The sequence below is a fragment of the Platichthys flesus genome, chromosome 8 (assembly GCF_949316205.1).
Source record: "Platichthys flesus chromosome 8, fPlaFle2.1, whole genome shotgun sequence".
Classification (NCBI taxonomy): domain Eukaryota; kingdom Metazoa; phylum Chordata; class Actinopteri; order Pleuronectiformes; family Pleuronectidae; genus Platichthys; species Platichthys flesus.
Window position 1 is genome coordinate 15,541,361 of NC_084952.1, and position 19,440 is coordinate 15,560,800.

The 19,440-nt window shown below is 42.4% G+C and overlaps 3 protein-coding genes across 4 annotated transcripts; all 3 read left to right on the top strand.

The window, feature by feature from the left end:
• Nucleotides 1-440: 440 nt before the first annotated feature.
• Nucleotides 441-12,362, top strand: eda (ectodysplasin A). 2 transcript variants are annotated; one of them, XM_062393115.1, is made up of 8 exons: nt 441-983; nt 7,266-7,365; nt 9,142-9,177; nt 9,510-9,680; nt 10,038-10,072; nt 10,184-10,235; nt 10,762-10,886; nt 11,187-12,362. In XM_062393115.1, exons 1-8 carry the CDS (start codon nt 633-635, stop codon nt 11,445-11,447), a joined length of 1,131 nt encoding a protein of 376 aa, XP_062249099.1. In that variant the 5' UTR covers nt 441-632; the 3' UTR covers nt 11,448-12,362. The 2 variants fall into 2 exon arrangements, with proteins under 2 accessions (XP_062249099.1, XP_062249098.1); XM_062393114.1 differs by having other exon boundaries at nt 443-983; nt 10,762-10,892.
• Nucleotides 12,363-12,666: 304 nt separating this feature from the next.
• Nucleotides 12,667-15,411, top strand: LOC133958901 (tumor necrosis factor ligand superfamily member 13B-like). The gene is made up of 6 exons (XM_062393928.1): nt 12,667-12,893; nt 13,019-13,106; nt 13,232-13,285; nt 13,369-13,481; nt 13,571-13,709; nt 14,775-15,411. Exons 1-6 carry the CDS (start codon nt 12,708-12,710, stop codon nt 14,888-14,890), a joined length of 696 nt encoding a protein of 231 aa, XP_062249912.1. The 5' UTR covers nt 12,667-12,707; the 3' UTR covers nt 14,891-15,411.
• A 129-nt stretch (nt 15,412-15,540) lies between these two features.
• LOC133958403 (transforming growth factor beta activator LRRC33-like) lies at nt 15,541-19,040 on the top strand. The gene is made up of 2 exons (XM_062393168.1): nt 15,541-15,856; nt 16,048-19,040. Exons 1-2 carry the CDS (start codon nt 15,737-15,739, stop codon nt 17,923-17,925), a joined length of 1,998 nt encoding a protein of 665 aa, XP_062249152.1. The 5' UTR covers nt 15,541-15,736; the 3' UTR covers nt 17,926-19,040.
• Nucleotides 19,041-19,440: the final 400 nt, after the last annotated feature.

Consider the following 19,440-nt stretch of genomic DNA (forward strand, 5'->3'; position numbering starts at 1 on the left):
CCCTCTGGCAGACGGCTGCGAGGCATCAGGACAGTTTTTCCCAGACTGCTGCTGGCCTCATCTACAAAGGCCCCCGACCCCAAAGCTGCATTAACAACTGCACATACTTCAAATTGTAAATATCTACCATCCACATGTTACACAATCCCTTGTTCTAGTGTTTGCAGCATATTGCACAATTCCTTTTGTCTTGTTTATATTTTATTATTTCTCCTATTTTTTTGCACAAACACACCACAGCAAATTCCTTGTATGTGCGAACCTACTTAGAAATAAACCCCAGGTCTGATTCGGATTCAACACACTCTCTTTATCAGGCTCTCATACGCGCTGCAGAGGCTTGCTTTGTCCGTTGGGTGTCGCTCGACTACTGCACCTGGTGGCGTGCAGCGTCCCCCTGAAGAAGACCTCCGGCCCGGCTCGCCCGGGCTCGTGAGTTAAGTATCCCGGACCAATAGCAGCGGAGGTGGGCGGGTCCGTCATTGTTACTACAGACACTCGCCGAAATTCGCAGCGACCTGCGGCTGATGCACCGATGAGTCTCCTCGTTATCGATTAGCCGCGCCCCGCGTGACACCCGACGAGCCGAGCATGCCGAGATAGAGAGCGTCCCACTCGCGCTCCCTCCCACTATGGCACGCGACGGTCCCCACGCGGAGGATTTCCCAGACAAAGTGATGCCCGGAGCGGCGCCCTGCACGTGCGGCAAGAAGTGCAGGGGTCGCGGAGGCAGCGTTGTCTTCCTGGGATTATTCCTGCTGTCGCTGTCCCTACACGCCATCACCCTCGTCTGCTACCTGGACCTGCGCTCAGAAGTCAAGCGGGAGATTATCCACCAGAAGCGGGACTCCGTGTTGACGCTGAACGGGGTTGACCCGGCTGACCCGGCGGCGGTGCTCACTCTCGGCCCCCCGCGACTGGACTCCGGCGGCAGAGGAGCAGCAGGAGGCGACAGGAGCGGCAGCGGAGGAGAGGGTCTTGAGGTAAAAACACACCCCCACTCTCCAAATAAATAATAATAATAATAATAATGAAGCAGCTTCTTCAACAAATTGTTTTCATTCCTCACACGGAGGCATGTCGTGTTCGTTCACCTCCACCTCAGTCCTCCTGTTCCCGTATCACGGTGTCAGGTTCGGTGCCCGCGCTCTGTCATGGCATGTTTCTGGGCAACTTATTTTACAGTAGCTTGACACGAAGTTTTTTTTTCGTTTTTTAAATCTTTGCCAACTCCGTTATCACGCGAATACGTCTTGAATCGTCTGTGTGACTCATCCTCCCTTGAGAAAAAAAGAGAAAAGATGCACCGAGGTATGAGCCTTAGGTCTGTCACCTGGCCAACGCTGAGGTTAACACATCCGGAGACGGGGGGTGAGGGGCAGATCAGGGAGGATGGGTATGGTCCAGATGTTCCCTTCATAAAACTTTTAACTCATTTACCTGCCAAATAGCTTTTCCCCCTGTAATCAAATCACATGTAACTCAATTTGTCTTGTTTCCAGAGCTTCCCCTTTCCTCCCGTAGCAGGCAGAGGTGATGCTCTATAGTTAGGCCCAGCTGGAATCACTGGGACGGGTCAGTCAGTGGGCTGGAGCAGGTGGACGGAAAATTTACTGGATCACCAGCAGGTGCAAAGCCCAAGGGCTGATGTAAATGCATCAGGACTTAGACGGGGCAGTTGGTACTTGGAGCAGAGCCAGGCCCGGTCTCACATGTGTTTTCTTTTCAGGCAGCGGCCTGATTGAATTTTCACTGTGTTGTCTGTGGCTTTGGCAACAACCCCCACCACCACCGACGCCTGCACACTCCCTAATTTCATCAGTACAAAGGGACCAAAGTGTAGGTCTCAGATTGGTGTTGCTTGTTCAGTTCGGTCATGTGTCACCAGCTGTGTTTTTTGCAGAGAAAATGATCTACTATGTGTGGCAGGGGGGGCAATGGCTGAACATTTAGTTGTGCGGAACCATCAACTCGATATTCACAGAGAGGAATCCAGGTTATTTGTTTCACTTATTTCTCTGTAGGAAAGATTTTCAAGGTCCACTGCCGGTATTTGGGGGTTTGTAACATTTTCCTTTCATTTAATTTTCCCTCTCACAAGTGGGAAGCCGAGCCTATTCATTTAGCCCTCAGTGTGTCCTTTGCTAAGCTTATTTTAGATAGTAGTGGTTTCCCTGGTTAGAGCCGAGTGAGATGGGCCCGGTATTCAACCCAGATGGTGACTCTTCATGAGGTGAAAGACGTTCGCCAGGCTGTAAATATTTAACAGCGCTGTGATGCTTTCCTTACCAGATGTCTGCATTAAACAACTCTGATTACACATCCCACAGTTTACATAGTTGGAGAAACAGGAGCATGTGGCATTCGGACGCAGCGGCCGCACTTGTTGGCTTTTCAGCCATTTGCTTTGAAGAATCCCTTTTGTGGGCCGAAAAATAGTTTATTGGATTTTTCACACAAGTCTCCATCAAACGAATGGAACGAATACGTAAACAATATCGACTCATCTGATATGACAGGAGTGCTTAGGCCTTTGTTGTCCTACACTGTAACATCAAGTGTGTGACCTCTGCTCACATGTACTCATTCTGCTTTGTGGTTCGTCATTGTGTAAAAACAGCTTTGCAAACCAAATTCAGTGGCTGTTAGACAATTCTCAACCGGGTTGGTCAGTGTCGGGCATAAATCAACCTTGATAAACAGTGTACCCAATGAAAATCCAGACATATTTTTGGTAAAGCTGTGTTAATTACTGGCTTTGTGAGTCAAACAGAATGGAAAGAGAATCTTATTGAAATCCATTTATGGAGGACAACGGTTATTTATTAGGAATGAAAATTGTAAAGAAATAATAATTGTATTTGTATACGTCAAAACTTTATACGTAAAAATTCTAATGCTCAAGTTTATTATGAGAAGAATACACAGTTCTGTGTTTATTCTGGCGGCAAATTAAGTTTCAGTCTAGTGATATCAAATTTCAGTTCTATTTTTCACCATATTTTAATCCATTTTATTCACTTTCTTGTCTTGCTGTACTTCAGCCACTTCCCGCCTCTTCTTTCACAGTCCGTCAGTCATTTAAGGCATTTTTTGCCTAAGGGTGGCAGAATTTACTCCTGCACATCTTAGCTGAAGTAAGTCACTGAGACTAAAAACTCCCCAAGACTGTATAAACTGTAATAATACAAGGCTTTGATCAGTTTTCACAAACTCTCTGTGAACAGAAGAGGAACTGCTTGTTACTTGGTTTATGGGGTGATGTGAGGCAAGAAAAGAAAATAAGACACAACGGCAAATGCTATCAAATCAAATTTGTTACAATAAAACAAATTTGATCGTATTTGTACCAGACAGAAAGTCTATAAAACTTTATTTTGGTGGTTTTGGACCAGAAAATGGAAACAATATAGTTGCGTTATCTAAACTGGCTCCTGAAAGGTTTATAAATCATCAGATATTTTGCTGGCAGTAATACTGACTGAAGATATTCAATAAAAGCATCGGGAACAATAGTAACGGTGAGATCTTAGTTGGAGAAATTTCTGACAAGCACTTAAGCGTTATGCACCGCTTAACATCTCACACATTTTCAGATCCTCGTAGTCGCTTCTTAATGAGAGCAGATGATGTGGTCATTTATGATCTGGATCTGGGAAGTGAACAAACACTCGTCCCTTCACAGCCACAGTGGGTATGCCCTTGAGCAAGGCAGTAAATCCCAGCTGTCCAGCAGATCTGCAAAGTTCTCAACAGTAAAAACCCCCTCGTGCGTGCGTGCGTGTGTTGTTCTAAAGTGCGAGGTGCGACGCAGGGCATGACTGACTTAGTGTCACTCAGGAGTTGGCTGACCTTGGTGAATGACAACTTACGAAAGTCAATCCACAGACTTGTGTTTGCTCAGTTAGCGTTTAATATTTGAGCCTAACATTTTTCTTATAACCATTATATGAAATAATTCTCTCCTCTGATGTATGCCTTCAAAGTCTCACAAAGAACAGATGCTGAAACATCTGGAGTCTAGTTAACGGCTATTAAAAAAGTCAGTTTGACGGGACTCAAAGTCCTAAGCATGTATGCTGGAGTATCTGGAGTGCCGGGGTGGGCTGTCACCCACATCTACTTTAATCGTGACCAGTGCATGATTAGTTAAAGCAGCGGTATCATGTGTACAAATAGAGCAGGCCCTACACATCAGGGATTAATCAGCATGGATGCAAGTGCCGTAAAAGCACAAGGCAGAGGAGGTAAAAACTTCAGAGATCCTCATATTTCTGCAAACTTTTCCAAATAAGAATACTCTTGACAGGCAGACGAAGAAGAAGCTGAAGATTAAGTCCAGAGTCGCAAACATCTACCCAAATAATAAATTCTTGAGGCTATCACAGCATTTAGCTCAGCATCACTTTGCCAGCAAGTGTTGCAACACTCTGAAATGTGACTGGCTGCTGACAGGCAAAATTTCTCTCAGGTTGAGTTCCACAGCTTTTTCTAGATGACTATCTATGGATGCCCTTATTAAATTACCCAAGTTATGGTTTAAAACACATGTCCCTTCCAGAGAGCAGCGTTTGATATTGGCTGACTGAGGTAGGGACACTCCTTCTGGGTGACATTTAAGAGAAAAACATGCCGTCATTGAATCTGTGGAGGAGTGTGAATCACAGCCGAATTATGAGCTTTCGAAACCCAAAAAACGATACAAAGTTGGTTATAAATCTGTGACGGGCATCAATTCTGCATCTTGCACCCTCAGCCACCAGTCCTGAGTTTAGCCTTGCATTCTCGACCGCAATTTAGTGACTGAATCTTGGACGACCAGTGAAATGAAAGGCGTCACTTCAACCACAAATGTCTGTATTAGTGGAACAAATGTGAGCTGGAAGGACTGAAGGCATGAGCCACAGCAGTTTAGAACCATAATCAGCTTGAAATGTTATGAATGTCAGGGATTCTCAACAGGGTATTCATGCAGAAACTGGTAGATATACAAGCCGATGTGATACTAAGTGTTTATAGGGCAGAATGAAGTCTGCTCATCAGAAAATTACACACCCCTGAGGTGACTGAAATTTAGTCATATCCTCACGGAGCAACGGGGAATCTCATCCTCTGAGCATAACAGCACCCCCCATGCTTTGAAGATTCGAGAGCCCTCTAATTAATAGCATTTTCCCTTGTTCTGAAAAAGAATGGTTTACTCAATAGTTGGTACTTGGCATACATACCAACACATTGTCATCCTGATTTACTGTAACTGTGCCTTTGAAGGGCATGAACGCTGTAAATGTTGTAATGACGTGAAATGGAGAAAACGATGGCGCAGAACTATTTCTCATAGTCGTATAATGGGATATTTATATATTATTTTTTTTTTTTACTCGTTTACAATCACTTTGTTCCCAGCTGCACCAGTTTGGTAGTAGCCTAGCAGACAGCTTGTTTGTTTTTGTCGTCCTGCTGAAGCATAATCTCGGCCCAGAAATTGGGTGTTGAATCATGTTTGGCTGTCAGAACAGACGAAAGTGTAATGCCATATGCCTGAACACACACCCAGAATCCTTTTGAGAGGTAAAAGCCCCCTATATGCCAACAGCTGGAGAGGAGATGTGGAGACACCTGCGCGCCAAATGAACACCGAACATCGCCGCTTGCGGGAACATCTGGAGGTCTGTGTGTCGAGAAACCATTCCAACACATACTCCTCCATCAGTGCTTATAAGGTCAGACATGGCTGGCAGCTGGTCAAGGCTGCAGACTTTAACTACCTTTGAGCTTGCCCAACACAGCCGGTGTTAGACATGATACAGCTCATCCTTCACCACAGGGGGGAGTTCCCACATCTGAGATGAGGTAGAGAATAAACTCAAAACATAACTTTTCTTGTCTGTCTTCTCATGGTCTTCCAGTGGCTCTACATGAAAACCACACAACGAGGCACTGGGAGTTCACGCCGTTTTCAGAAGGAGGTTTCTCGCCATTGGCGGAGTTTAACAACTATGTTTACTCGAGCATCACAGATGGAAACACAGAATATGTCATCTCGTCACCCCAACTGGGATAAAACCCCATGGGAGAGGAGAGGTCAAAGGGTCCGTCAGTAAGCTTGTCTGATTCATTTGTTGCAGAAGAAACTGACTGATACATCACTATTTATTATCTTTTGATCCATGCTAAGGTGCTGCACGTGTCACTGCTTTGGAAATGACAGTTATACAAACTCTAAGCAGATGTCCAGTACAATACAAGCTGTCTGGTTGTCTCTCCTCAGCCATTGAGAGCGTTTATACCTCATACCCGTACCATTATTTATGCTGACTATCAAAAGTCTGTGCGAAAGCGATCTCATATATTGCGGGGCTTTGGGTGGTCTCGATGTGTTTCCAGGGCCAGGGTTTCTTTGTCTGTCGACCTCCGGGAATCCTCCAAAAATGTAATCACAAACTGGCTCTTCTTTGAGAAAGTGACTCAGAAAAAACTTAAACTCTGAATCCTTGGTAGGAAACATTTTGTTGTCAGGGGCGGTCCCATCTTGAGTGTGCCACAGTCAGGTCAACGCCTCCTACAGAGTTCACGTGAATGTAGGTCAACCAGAACCAGTCGCAGAAGAACACAGGCATGTAGTTTGCCCCGCCACTCGCTCGCCCATGGGAACACCCCACCACTGTTGCTTTTCCTTGGCTTTTCCTGTTCCAAGGGGTGAGCTCAGACCAGCTCCATCACATCCTTTTCTCTGCCGCCGTTGTTTTAGCGCATTCATGCTACCTCTGAATAGGGCCGGGACCAGGTGCCATGTGAATGGGTATTGCTCTCAGATTAACCACAATACATGTCCTCCTTTAGTATTAAAAGGTGAATTTTAGAGCAGCAGTGTCCAGGTGACTGTCTCAAACTGCAGAAACGCAGACAAAATGGACTTGGGTTACAGGATAGGTTACAGTGCCGGTGGGGCAGACAACGACTTGGCCGCAAATGAATGTGCCGGCTGACAGTGTCTCAAATTTTTTAAAATGCCTCAAGTTGTCTCTGTGCAAACATTATACCCCAAGAATAGAAAGGCCACTTGTAACATGGTTTTCGCTCTCCAAAACTCGTATCGCTCATTGCTTTTGTCTGCTTCCTGGAATTAATGTATAATGTGGCCTCGGCTGGTATTGATATTCTGAGGAGAGCCTTTGTGTTCAAAGTGAACAATCACCCTAGAATTTTCTGCGACAGAAATTTCCCATGCTCATTAATATTTTCCTTTCTCTCCTTTTCACCAGGAGAGGTTACTGCACAGAAATAGCAACTTCCGTGCCACAGAGGATAACAGGGGCATAACTCAGCGAGCGAAAAGGAGTCCCGGCAAGCCGCCAGATTCAGGTACGAGCAGTTTAAAAAAAAAAGTATCCTCACACCTTGACACAGACGTATGCTGTTACTAATGCTGTATTGCCTTCACATCTATAATTGTCAGGACTTAACTGACAATTATAGATCAAATTCAGTGCCTTTAATGCCTTAAACAAAATGCGCTATCTTGTGCACCTGCATCAGTCTTTTTTCTTGCCTGGTCCACTGTGGGATAATGGTTTCTGTAACACTTGTATAAAGAAGGTTCTGCACTATGTAAATAACCGGCTTATGTTGAGCTTAAGGCTCTTAAAATTTGAAAACAGTTTGTAAATGTTTTCTCGCTTTATTTTTTGTTGAATTGATTTTTTACTGCTCCGTGCTTACTTAACAAAGCAGCTCCAGCACATAATGCTGCTGAGTTTATAGAGCAAAAGATTTAATGGAATGGGATTGATTATTACTTGGATAGCAAACAGGGAGTTTGGGAGGGTTTCACCAATTTGAAACAGACAGTGAAAGCCCGTGTTGATTTCCCCCATCTCAAAATAATATAAGGTCCCCAAAATATCTCTTGTATCTAAGTAGATTAAGGCTTTGGAATCCAGACGTGTTATCGGTCACGCCTGAATCGCCCGGGAAAAAAGAGATCACTTGTGGGAACATGCAGTCATTTTAGAAAACCAGGTGGACATCTGGGTTATCAGCTCCGACTTTGATGGCTTTCATTAAACCCATTGCATTGATTTATCGTAATCAATAGCTCTGTGACAAAACCATATGGCTAATATGTCTGAAATTGCTTTTGTAGTTTTTGTTTAGAATGTGAGCTATGCAAATAAAAAGCAAAGGCTTTGAAGTTTCATGTCTGAGTGCAACAAGTGCAGCATGATCACAAGGCATTCCAATGTCTGTGGCGTGACACTGAATACTTGGGGGGAAGTTTAGTAATTGTGTTTAAATTAGAAGAAAAAACTCACCTTTGAGACTTTCTACATAAATCAGTAAAGTCCCGAGCCTCTAAACACTAATCATTCCCAGGTCTCTCTTCTGCTCTCAGCACACAGACAAAGGCTTTTGTAATCTCGGCCTTAGATGTGTGTGTGTGTGTGCCGTGTGTTTGCGTTTGCGTGTGTGTGTACGTTCTCTCCACTCCTCTAACGGGCACCAGATTCCAGATAGGGCTGCTCGTTAAGAGAAATCTATGCGGATGCATCCAGTCATTTAGCTGGAGGAGAAACGCTGGCCATATGTTTGAGGGGGACTCAAACTGTGAGGTTTTAAGGTTAAATGGCCTTTGTAGTTGTAATGACATGGTAAACACAAGAACAGCGAGACGGCATTTTGAAAAGGATTCTTCAGCTGCACACAGAGAACACACGCAGCAGCACACTAAGTGCATTTTGTCTTTCAAGCACTGACATACAATAGATGCCCCACCAACATCTAGCACGCACACACACAAACACATGCACACAGACTTTCATCTGCATTCTCCATCTGGGCTTAATTCAAAGAAAAGGATTTTGGCAGGATAAAGTATCTCTCTAATGATCTTCTCCAGTTCCACTGCCTGTGAATGCTTAAGGCAGTTGTTCATACAGAGGAGGTGAAACCACACTTACAAATTACTACACTAGAAGATACCACAGACTGACATACCTCCACTCCAGTGTTGAGCGCACAACATCATGAAACTGTTATTTAGGATACCTAGAATGAGCTGGATACCGTAGATGTTATCTGGGATCAAAATTATTCAGGAGACCATTGCAGGCTTAATCACACTGTTTTTGTTTCTTACAGAATCAACTGGAGGGAGAAGGAAAGAGAGGAAAAAAGGTGATTCAAAATTCCGCCTTAATTTCAGTTGTATTTGTCACTGCTGAGCCTGCTCCTTGCGGTCTGCTTTCTAGAGATTCTATCAAAAATCCTAAAATGTTTGCTTAAAGTGAATGGCAAGCTTTTAATATTTCCTCCCATCCTTTATGAAAGAATTCTGACATTATTCTTGCTGTTCTTCTTATCTGAATTTACAATCTGTACAGCTGCCATACAGTTTGAAAAGCTCTCAGAGGCAAATTTGTGATTTGGGGCTTCAAATATAGACAGTCAAAAGATGAATCTGCTTAATTTTCTTTATGTGCCAACCATTTTGCCCTCTGTCTGTACAGGGAGGAAAAGGTCTGTGCCAGGCCCCCCTGGCCCCCCCGGTCCCCCAGGCCCACAGGGCCCACCGGGCATCCCGGGAATACCTGGTATTCCAGGAAGCATTGGTGTGGGGCCTGCAGGACCTCCTGGACCTCCAGGGCCACAGGGACCTCCGGGCGCTCAAGGTCCAGCAGGTATAAAACGTAAAATAGAAATGACACAATGATACGCTGAGATAGCTAAGACTTGAGCCAGAGATCTTAAACACCCGCAAGTTGAGAGATTTGTTCTTAGATTACAGTCATTTCCTGCATGTAGACACATTCCCACACTAGAAGGGGGCTCGGGTTGTCAAAATCGATGAACTCATTGTCTGCAAAGTGAGGGTTTTGGATACAGTGTGTCTAACATTGTGTGGGACAGCACTGCTCCATCTTAAAACTATGTCAGTGTTTGTTTTCTTTTACTCTACATGTCTTCTTTTGTTCCTCAGCAGTGCTGTCGGCCAGACATTTATCATGTCTCTCTCTCTCTCTCTCTTCTTGTTTCAGGGGTTCTGGATAAAACTAAAACAAAGGAATTCCAGGTAGACTAATTTAATTTAAACTCACTCAAAATGCTATGCAACCAGCCCTTCTCCAGTTTTATTGTGTATTCTAACCCCAGCCCTTAGTCACCAGAGATCTTTGTTTTTCAGCCTGCAGTGGTTCATTTGCAAGGGCAGGAAACAACCATCCAAGTGAGAGAAGGTGGGTCTTCTGTGCACTCGAAACAATAAACATGCTTAATCCCTGTTAGTCACCTGGATCTGCAATTTAACTATACATATCCCTACTACACTTTAAGACTGCGGTTGGTCATTTAAAAATATGACTTCACATAGACACATATATATATTCATTTATTATTCATTTATTGGCCTTATGGAAAGTTAATACAATCGCCAACAGAATTAACAGAATATATTTTGGTTCAGAGGGCAAAATGTTGCGACCAATATGAGCTTGAAGATTATCTGAGATTACAGTTACCCCAATGTAATCCGATAGCTATTGTAGGATTAGCAAACAGTTCTGAAATTATATTAAAACTCGGGGCAGACGCAGAATTCTTGCGTGCTAGCAGTTTCAGGTTTCCCTGAATCAGTGAGTCAGTCTGAAAGGAGTGAAAGCATCATTAGAGGGTTTATATTTTTTGTCAGCGCAGAGTTCTGGATGTGGTTAAACCCTGCTGTGTATGTTGACTGTTTGTTTGTGTTTGTTGTGACATGTTTAGATCTGTCTGAAGGCATCCTTAGGAACTGGAAGATGGTGTTCATCCACCACCGTGTGTTTAAAATGCACCCTCGCTCTGGAGAGCTGGAGGTGCTGGTGGACGGTGTCTACTTCATATATAGTCAGGTAGAAGTGAGTACGGTCCTCGACGTAACTCTTAAGATTTACAGTTCAGACTCAAAAGAACTGGCAGTTTAGAACCCTGCTTGCTTGGCTTATCCATGAGTGTTTTGAGTTATAAGACGCATTTATTTTGATCTCTCTCTTTCAGTGGCTAAATTTGCAGCTTCATAACTCAAACTCTTGGAGGCCATTCTGATATTTACAGCTGTTACAGCTTTAAAATAAGCTCTTAAATATTATGTGGACTTGCTTTGACTACCCCTCTCAGTCATTTGTGAATTTCTTATCTCCTCGCTCCTGCAGGTGTACTACCTCAACTTCACCGACATTGCCAGCTATGAGGTGATGGTGGACTCCAACCCGTTCCTCCGGTGCACGTGCAGCATTGAGACGGGCCAGCGCAAATTCAACACCTGCTACACGGCCGGAGTGAGTCTGCTCCGGGCCGGCCAGAGGATTTCCATACGTATAGTGTATGAGGACACGCTCATTAGCATGACCAACCACACCACCTTCCTGGGAAGTGTCAGACTTGGAGAGGCTCCATCTGCTGGACAGAACTGATAACTACACAGCCACCAGGCCTCTTACGGAGAAGAATGAAACATTGCTCACAACGGACAAATCAGTCCAGAGACACACTGTCCTCTCTTCCTGCTTGATCTAGGATTAATAAATTGACAAGATCTGTTTTAAAAGCAAATACTAGTCCACCTGTTGCCCCAAGGGCAGGGCACTTAACTCCCACTGGGTTATTAAAGTTCAGGAAGCCCCTGGGTGACTTTAGTTCACTTTCACAGCTCTGTATCAAAAAGGACAGTTTAGACTGTTATGTTTCACCTCACCTTGATTCTGTGCAAAGAGCATCAGGCTTGATGAGCCAAGTGTCCTTATCAGACAAAAGTATATTTATAGTTGCCATGTTGTCTCCAGGCAGACCGCATCTCTCTCTAGGAATGACACTGCGCTGAGAGATACTTAATATTTACAACCTTTGAGTGCTGTTGAATGATAATCTTGTATCTCCAAAATTAACATCTAACCCTCTGTTTGAAATATTTTCATTGCCGTTTGTACACCTTTTTTAGTAAATTTAATTCTATTAACAGTTGTAAGTGGGTGGTTTAACAGGGGTTTCTAAGTTCCATATGCTCCTGGGTTATAAAAAAAATAACGAGAAGATCATATAAATGTTCAAAGCAAGTACAAAGTTGCTGAGAAAATCCATTAAAACTGGAGTTATAAGGTATTCACAGAGCAACAGCACTATATATTTTGCGCACATTTGCACTACAGCATCCCTGCAGAATATCAGTGATATGTTTTGTTACAGTGCTATTGTTTAGTTACCATGTGAATGAATCCATGTGGACAAATTATAATTGTTTATACGTCTCTGTACATATTGTATATAAAATGGGATATACTTTTGTAAATGGAGTTGATTGATGGATTAAAATGTTTCATTTTCTGTCTAAACGCATTTGTCTGTCTTTTGTGCCTGTGCAGCTGGTGGTATTGCTTCAAAGGGCTAAAACTTCTTCTTCATTTTGGACTCTGCTGGCACAAGTGCCGACAAGAACAAGGTTGTTCTATCAGTGTGGCCTTTAACATAGCTTTTACTCTGACTGCAAGTTTCACAATACACCGCATTTGGCTGTAATCATCATACATCTAAATGAATTCCATGTTGAGAGGCACAGAGGAGATAGTTCCTCATTTAGAAACTAATTTTGAAACTGAACATTTAGTTTTCCGGGGTTAACTGAAGTGTGACCTCACCCATTTGAGTAACTTGAAGACATCCAGGCTGCAAGTCTCGGTATGCTTTACAATCCTTTATTATTACTAACAGCATTTATGTTTTGTCTCAGTCTTTTCCTGGTGCAGAGAGCCAGTGTTATAGAAAATGATTTTCGGAATCTCCAGAGGGATTTAATTTTACAATTAAATCAGCCACGTTCTGAGGGAGTCAATGGGAGAATGGCCAAGATGTCTAAAACCAGGGAGGTATGTCACTGATTATGTAGGATGGAGTCATCTTGGACATTGTACTACTGAGATTTACACCATTAGTCAGTATTCTGATAGTGCTGCAATAATACATTTTCTCTTAATGCTTTGTTTTCTCTTAGGACATTAAGTCAAGTACTTTCCAAAAAGCTCAGAGTTCTCTGAAGATGTCCTTTAGGAGAGAAAAACGGGACCAAGTCATCTTCAGAGGTGGGTTGGAGCTGAGAACTGAATATGTGTCCATTAGTTACGCTCTAATCTGGTAGTGAGACCATAACGAGGATTTGCTAAGTTAATAAAATTAAAGTATTATGTTTATTTCTCACTCTTGCCAGCTCCAACATTCCTGCAGTTAACTGCGAACACTAACAAACAACCAGACATTAGAGGTAAAACTAAATTGGACTCTCTGGCTTCAGAATTGCACGGTCTGCCATTATTTTGAATAAGTGTATCTCGCCTTTTCCCATAGGAAATATGATTGTGATCCCTTGGACTGTTTCTGCACAGCGAGGAAATGCAATTTCACAAAAGGAAAACAGAATTGTTGTCCAAGAAGATGGTTATTACTTGGTGTTTGGACAAGTATGGTGTCACTGAACTCAAGTGTAACTGAGTTGATATTACATCTGATTTGTTCCAGCTTTCCAACTAATGTTCTACTTAATTCACAGGTTTTATTCAAAAGCCCGAGCACAGTTATGGGTCATATTATTCGAAGCTGGAGTTCCTCAAAGACAACGCCGACAGAGCTGTTGCGCTGCCTGCAAACGATGCCTAATGCAACCTCTGCCAACACATGCCACACTGCAGGTCAGTGAGGAACTGCTGCTGCTCTGCATTATCTCCACGAAGAAATAACACTGTGACACAGCTTTTTGTGTTTTTTTGCTGATAGTCACTTGAGAAGATTGACACCACTCTCATCGCTGTACAGTAAATATGACGCTCAAACAGGCAGCAGGTTAGCTAAAAGCACAAAGGCTGAAAACAGGAAGCTAGCCTGGCTTGGTTTAAAGACAACAAAATCCACATACCAACAGCTCTTACATATCTAATTTGTTAATCATGCACAAAAACCTCAATGTAAAAACAACACATGGTTTTAAATGGAGTTTTTTCCCATTCCTTGGCCCTGGAGCAGACACATCAAACCTTGTATAAAATGTCAATATGTCAGTTTTACACTATGGTTTTCAAGCAACTTAATGTCACAAGACAAAACATGTCAATTTCCAAAATTGAATTGTTGATATTAATGGAATTTGTCAGCAATTGACAGTCAGGCTGGTTGTTGCTTCACGGCTTTTATCCAGGTTGTTTTGGCTAAATTTCTTAATAGTGGGAGGAAGTTGAGACGGGTTGTCCATCTTTGGCTCACAGGCTGTGTTCTGCATAAAGATAGTTGGCTGATGGCTGCACCTTAAGAATGACCAATTAGTAATCTTATCTAGGTCTCAGAAATAAAATGAATAAGCATTATCCCCAAATTTTTAAGTTATTCCTCTAACCTAAGCAGCATTGTCTGTCCTGGTGTACTAGGTTTAAACGCCAGATGTCTTTCAATATTGATCTTTGTATGATTTGACAGGTAATGTAATAATAAAAGTGCATAAAGCATAAAGTACAACAGGTCCAATATATAAGTACAACCCATGTGAGACTCTGGATTGACATGTCAGACTGCCTCATTCAACTGCTGTTCTCAGAACACCAAATGGGTGAATATGCTTTGGAAAATGTGGTTGTTCATCCTTTCAGCCAGAGTTCATGCCAAGACGCAAAGCTGCACAGAAAACTCCTCACTAAAACACTTTATGTCTGCTTTCTCAATATTATCTATCGTGCATCTCTTCTGATTCCATCTGTCTGTCACAGGTATTGTGCAGCTGCATCAGGATGACGAGCTGGAACTGGTGATACCACACAGACCCCAGGCCCTCGTCTCAATGGACGCAGACTCGACCTTCTTTGGTGTCATACAGCTGAACTGAAACAAGGCGGCGATAACAAGCTCATTGTTGCAGGAAGTGAGAAGCTGACCGAGCTGTGTGAGGACATGCTGATAAAGGACAAAGTGACAGCAGCAGGAAAACTGTTGGAACCAGTGACTCATCACAGGAAAAAACATAATCAACGTTTTTTAAATGATCTGCCAGTTTGACAGTTATTCAGCCCTTTAAGCATTTATGTATGTCTGTCAGGAAGTCCGCCTGGGACGGTCTCTCTGTATTGTTTACGTGTGCTGCCACCTCCTTTCATCAGTCTATTTTTGCACGTCTCTTTATACCTTGTTGGGCCGCTTCCCTCCAGCTCCACCTCCACACTGTCTGTTTATTTGTTCCTCTCATCTATTTCTGAATGGTTTCCATTTTCCGCAGACAGGAACAAACAAAGGTATAAATTTATATCACTCAGGAGGTGTTTTCCGGGCTGTCATGTACAGCCTTAGTGCTGTAAATGCTTAAAAATATCATGATAAAAATTTAAATTGTAATAAAATCAATGAAACGCCTCATGTTCAGATTTATTCTCAATTTTTATTTAGGGTCCTAAGCCATATTTTATGTTTTCATCAAATACTTATGACATTTAACACATAAATATGAGCAATGTTGTCTCAAAATTGTATTTGCCTAAATTAGAGGTCTGTTTTTTAAAGCTTTATAGAAAGTGATGTATCAGGGGTCAAGCCTTAATTGTCTAAATATAGTATCCACAGTGTTTATCTGGTGTCCACAGATGTTTTCCCTCTCCTTTTTTTATGAAGCATGGCTATAAGAGGGTGTGTGTGAGCGTGCATATGAGCTCTGACAACAGCAGTGATACTGTACAGTTTTATGAGCAACAGAAGCAGCAGCAGAGGGAGAATGGTCAGACATATGTTCTTAAATCTCCTGCTTCTCTGGTCACTCATCTATGATGTTTATATAACCGGATTGACACATGATGATCCAAAGGTAGGCTCAAGATGAGTCATTTAAAATACTAAATGTGTAAAAATCAATGAAATAGCTTTTTTTGTTTTGTTTTTATTCCATAAAGCTACACTTTAACTATGTCTTTAAGATCAGAGGAAATGTATGGTTGTTTGATTTTGGTTTCCATGGTTCACTCGTTGATTATGATTAATGTTCCCTTCATTTTCAAGGAGCAGTCCTGGAACAACCAGAACCTCGACTCAGTCCCTCAGGATTTGGATGTAAGACTTACAAGACTCGACCTGTCCAATAACTTCATCAGACAGTTGCACACACTTGTTTTGCCGCGCTTGGAGCAGCTGGACCTGAGCTCCAACCAGCTGGATCTCATCTCCGAGGGGGCTTTTGAAAACCTGGCTCGACTTGAAGAGCTGAATTTGTCCAGAAATGCGCTGAACAACAACCTTGGCAGCAACAGCAAAGCCCTCCAATCCATCAGTAGACTGACGAGTTTGGACATATCCATGAATGGCCTGAGTGATGATGCAGCAGAGCTTTACCTTCAAAACAAATCTTCTCTTGATCAACTTAAGATGACTGGTAACGCTATAACAAGACTTTCACACAGCTTGTTTGAGGAGAGTAAAGGTTTGAGGGCCATTACTATCGATGACAATCTGATATCAGTGATAGAAGAGGGCACATTCGAACCATTGAGCCAATTAGAGATGCTTAACTTGGCCAAAAATAACCTCGCAAACATCTGTGATTTTAAATTGCATCAAGTTAAATATCTTAATCTTAGTCGAAATTCAGTGGAGTTTTTTGTCACGCGTGAGGATGACCAGTCGTACAGGCTTGAAATTCTTGATTTGAGTTTCAACAAACTCCTCTACTTCCCGATCGTTCCCAAGATAAACAGTTTGAGGTATCTTGATTTACAGAATAACATGGTTGGTACCTTAAATTCAGAGGCTACGATGGTAACAGAGGCTAATTCTCTATTTAGTGAGATTATGAATGAGACAATTGTTAGAAAAAATAACCTGCACTCAATCTGGAGGCAGATGCCACTGATTTATCTTGATCTGAGCTATAACCACTTCAGGTCTTTCCCGCTGGAGACTTTGAGCCTTCTCTCATCTTTAGAAACACTGAATTTCAGCTACAACTGTCTGCAAAACATTATCTGGAATATTAGAAATTATAGTGATTCAGCAAACCGGCGGCAGCTGTTCTTTTCATCTTTAAAGCACCTCAATCTGCAAAGTAATGGACTTGTGTATATCTCCCCGCTCTTTCTAAATGCACTCACACAAATTGATACATTAAATCTGCAAGACAATTCTGTGCAGCTTTGTTCCCTTATGGACCATTTAGAAAGCCCAAAGTCAACACAACGGATAAATCACAACACATCCTGTGTTGCCTTCGAGCAGTTAAGAACTCTTAAACACCTCAGTCTTAAAGAAAATAACATAGAAATGCTCCATCCAAACATGTTTCAGGAAACCTCTCTAGTTTCCCTCAACCTCGCGAGAAATCCTCACATGGTCATGCATGTAAGCGCACTTGATGGTGTGCAGACAACTCTTAGCTCCTTGATTATCAGTGAAACCAACATGACCAGCTCAGATCTGTCTTTACCCTGTATGCCGGCGTTAACTCAGCTAAACATATCAAACAACTACCTGGATGTTATACCCAGCAGTCTGAGCTGCTCCCCCCTGAGAGAGATGGACATAAGAAATAATCGATTTCTGTCTTTAAACTATTCTCTGATTCATGATTTATCTGTGCACCTCAATGTTGTGTATATTAGTGGAAATTATTTCAACTGCTGTGACAGTAAATGGCTGAAAACTCTGAATGAGTTGAAAATAAACCTGCCTGATATCACTGACACTGAATGCTTTTCAGGTGATAGTAGAGTTAAGATGACGGATTACCTGAAAAGCTCCTCAGTGTATTGTGTTTTTCATAGGAAAACACAGGAAGTTCATATAGTACAAATGTTCATTATTGCTTCATTTGTATTTGTAATTATAATGGTCTTCATAGTATTTACTAGGAAACTGTGTTCCACAGAAAGATCATTTATAGTGTGATAGCTCCTGTCTTTTTTGTACATGTCATATGTAAACTAAACAGTCAAAACTGGGCACAAACTCTAAGCAACTGAAGCATATTTCCTGTGGGTTTGACTTTGCATGCACATTTAACAAAGTGTGGCTTAATGGCAGTTTAGCCTGGAAAAACGAACAGACTCTTCTGGGTGACCGGAGTAATGAGTTCATTATCAGACACGTGCATCTATTCTCCCTCTATTCAAGCTTTCTCTTGTGACTCCACTTCCCATAACTCGTCTGTCAGACATGCATCCCTCTGTGTGACCCGAAGAGCTAAGATGTTGTGATTGAAATTGGCTTTACCGACTCCCAAGCTGTTTGGTCTGCAGCGCGTGCCAAATCACTAATCAGACAGAGAACATTTTGCCCATCTTTCGTTGGGAAATGTTTGTTTGTAACTGAAAGTTTAACCTTGGCTCGAATGTCTATGACGTCGGTGAAGTCTTGCACAACATTCCCAGAATCAAGACTGACCACCTCAAAAACTCACCATGTCAATAAGAAACCTTGTTAGAGGCTCTGTGTAAACATATGTATATATTCTTAAATAAATGTTGTTTATTTGACAGCGAGTGTATATACAAGATCCATTTTTAATATATGTCTCTATCTGCAATGCAATGTGTTTTCTAATCTGTAGCTTATGTGGCTTTGATCCTTGAGACTGTTATCAATGCAGTGGTAAATGTGGCAACAGTTATGCTGTACATAATAAACATGCTGTACGTAATAACCAGAAAATGTTGCCAATCTTCCTTTTAAAAGATGAATCCACCCTTTTTTTCACCTGCAGAGCAAATCACTGAGATTCAACGATGAAAAACCTCACTGTCTGTGGATTTCTGCTTTTAGTTCTTATTCAATAAATGTGACAGAATCTGTAATCTCAACTACTTTAAGAAAATAAGTCCCCTCTATGTCACACATAATAGTTTACATGAGGTTAAACCAAGAACACATGAATACACTTAATTTGATCCCACACGGCTGATCCACAGACAATGGGGAGAAGTGACTGTCTGGTGAAACAAAATGAGTAAAAGCCTCGTGACATGTTGCTGTTTAAATGTGAAATGAAAAGATATCAGAGAGCGATTTTATTACAGTCTGAGTAAGTATAGCTTCGAGTGCCACAGGGAGAAAAGACTGCTGCAGGATATCCTGTTGAGAAATTCCATCTACCTCCTGACTCATCCTTCTGCTTTACACTGATGCAAAGGGCTGTCTTTTGCAAGTCCTATGCCCAGCACCACGGTGTCCAGTGGCTCGAGCCAGGCATGTGACCCCAGCATGAGTATCACAACAGCCAGGACGCCTATCAATCTTGCTGTTGAGCAATGTAACTGAAGGAAACGTCTCTGTCGCCCCACCCACAAGATTTAGGTACCAGATCAAGTAGCTGCTTGACAAGTTCAAACAAAGAGCACTCGGAGAAAAGAACACTGTGTGTATAGTATTAGGTGTAAAACCATCGGAATGCAGGTAGCAAATTGT

What these genes read in the sequence shown, in the direction of transcription:
- eda (XM_062393114.1), top strand. Translation starts at nt 633, where the DNA reads ATGGCACGCGACGGTCCCCACGCGGAGGATTTCCCAGACAAAGTGATG. An exon ending in CTAAAACAAAGGAATTCCAG is followed by an intron (nt 10,073 to 10,183) that starts GTAGACTAATTT and finishes TTTGTTTTTCAG; the next exon opens with CCTGCAGTGGTTCATTTGCA. An exon ending in TCATATATAGTCAGGTAGAA is followed by an intron (nt 10,893 to 11,186) that starts GTGAGTACGGTC and finishes TCGCTCCTGCAG; the next exon opens with GTGTACTACCTCAACTTCAC.
- LOC133958901 (XM_062393928.1), top strand. Translation starts at nt 12,708, where the DNA reads ATGCTTTACAATCCTTTATTATTACTAACAGCATTTATGTTTTGTCTC. An exon ending in AGATGTCTAAAACCAGGGAG is followed by an intron (nt 12,894 to 13,018) that starts GTATGTCACTGA and finishes GTTTTCTCTTAG; the next exon opens with GACATTAAGTCAAGTACTTT. An exon ending in GGACCAAGTCATCTTCAGAG is followed by an intron (nt 13,107 to 13,231) that starts GTGGGTTGGAGC and finishes CACTCTTGCCAG; the next exon opens with CTCCAACATTCCTGCAGTTA.
- LOC133958403 (XM_062393168.1), top strand. Translation starts at nt 15,737, where the DNA reads ATGAGCAACAGAAGCAGCAGCAGAGGGAGAATGGTCAGACATATGTTC. An exon ending in TGACACATGATGATCCAAAG is followed by an intron (nt 15,857 to 16,047) that starts GTAGGCTCAAGA and finishes TTCATTTTCAAG; the next exon opens with GAGCAGTCCTGGAACAACCA.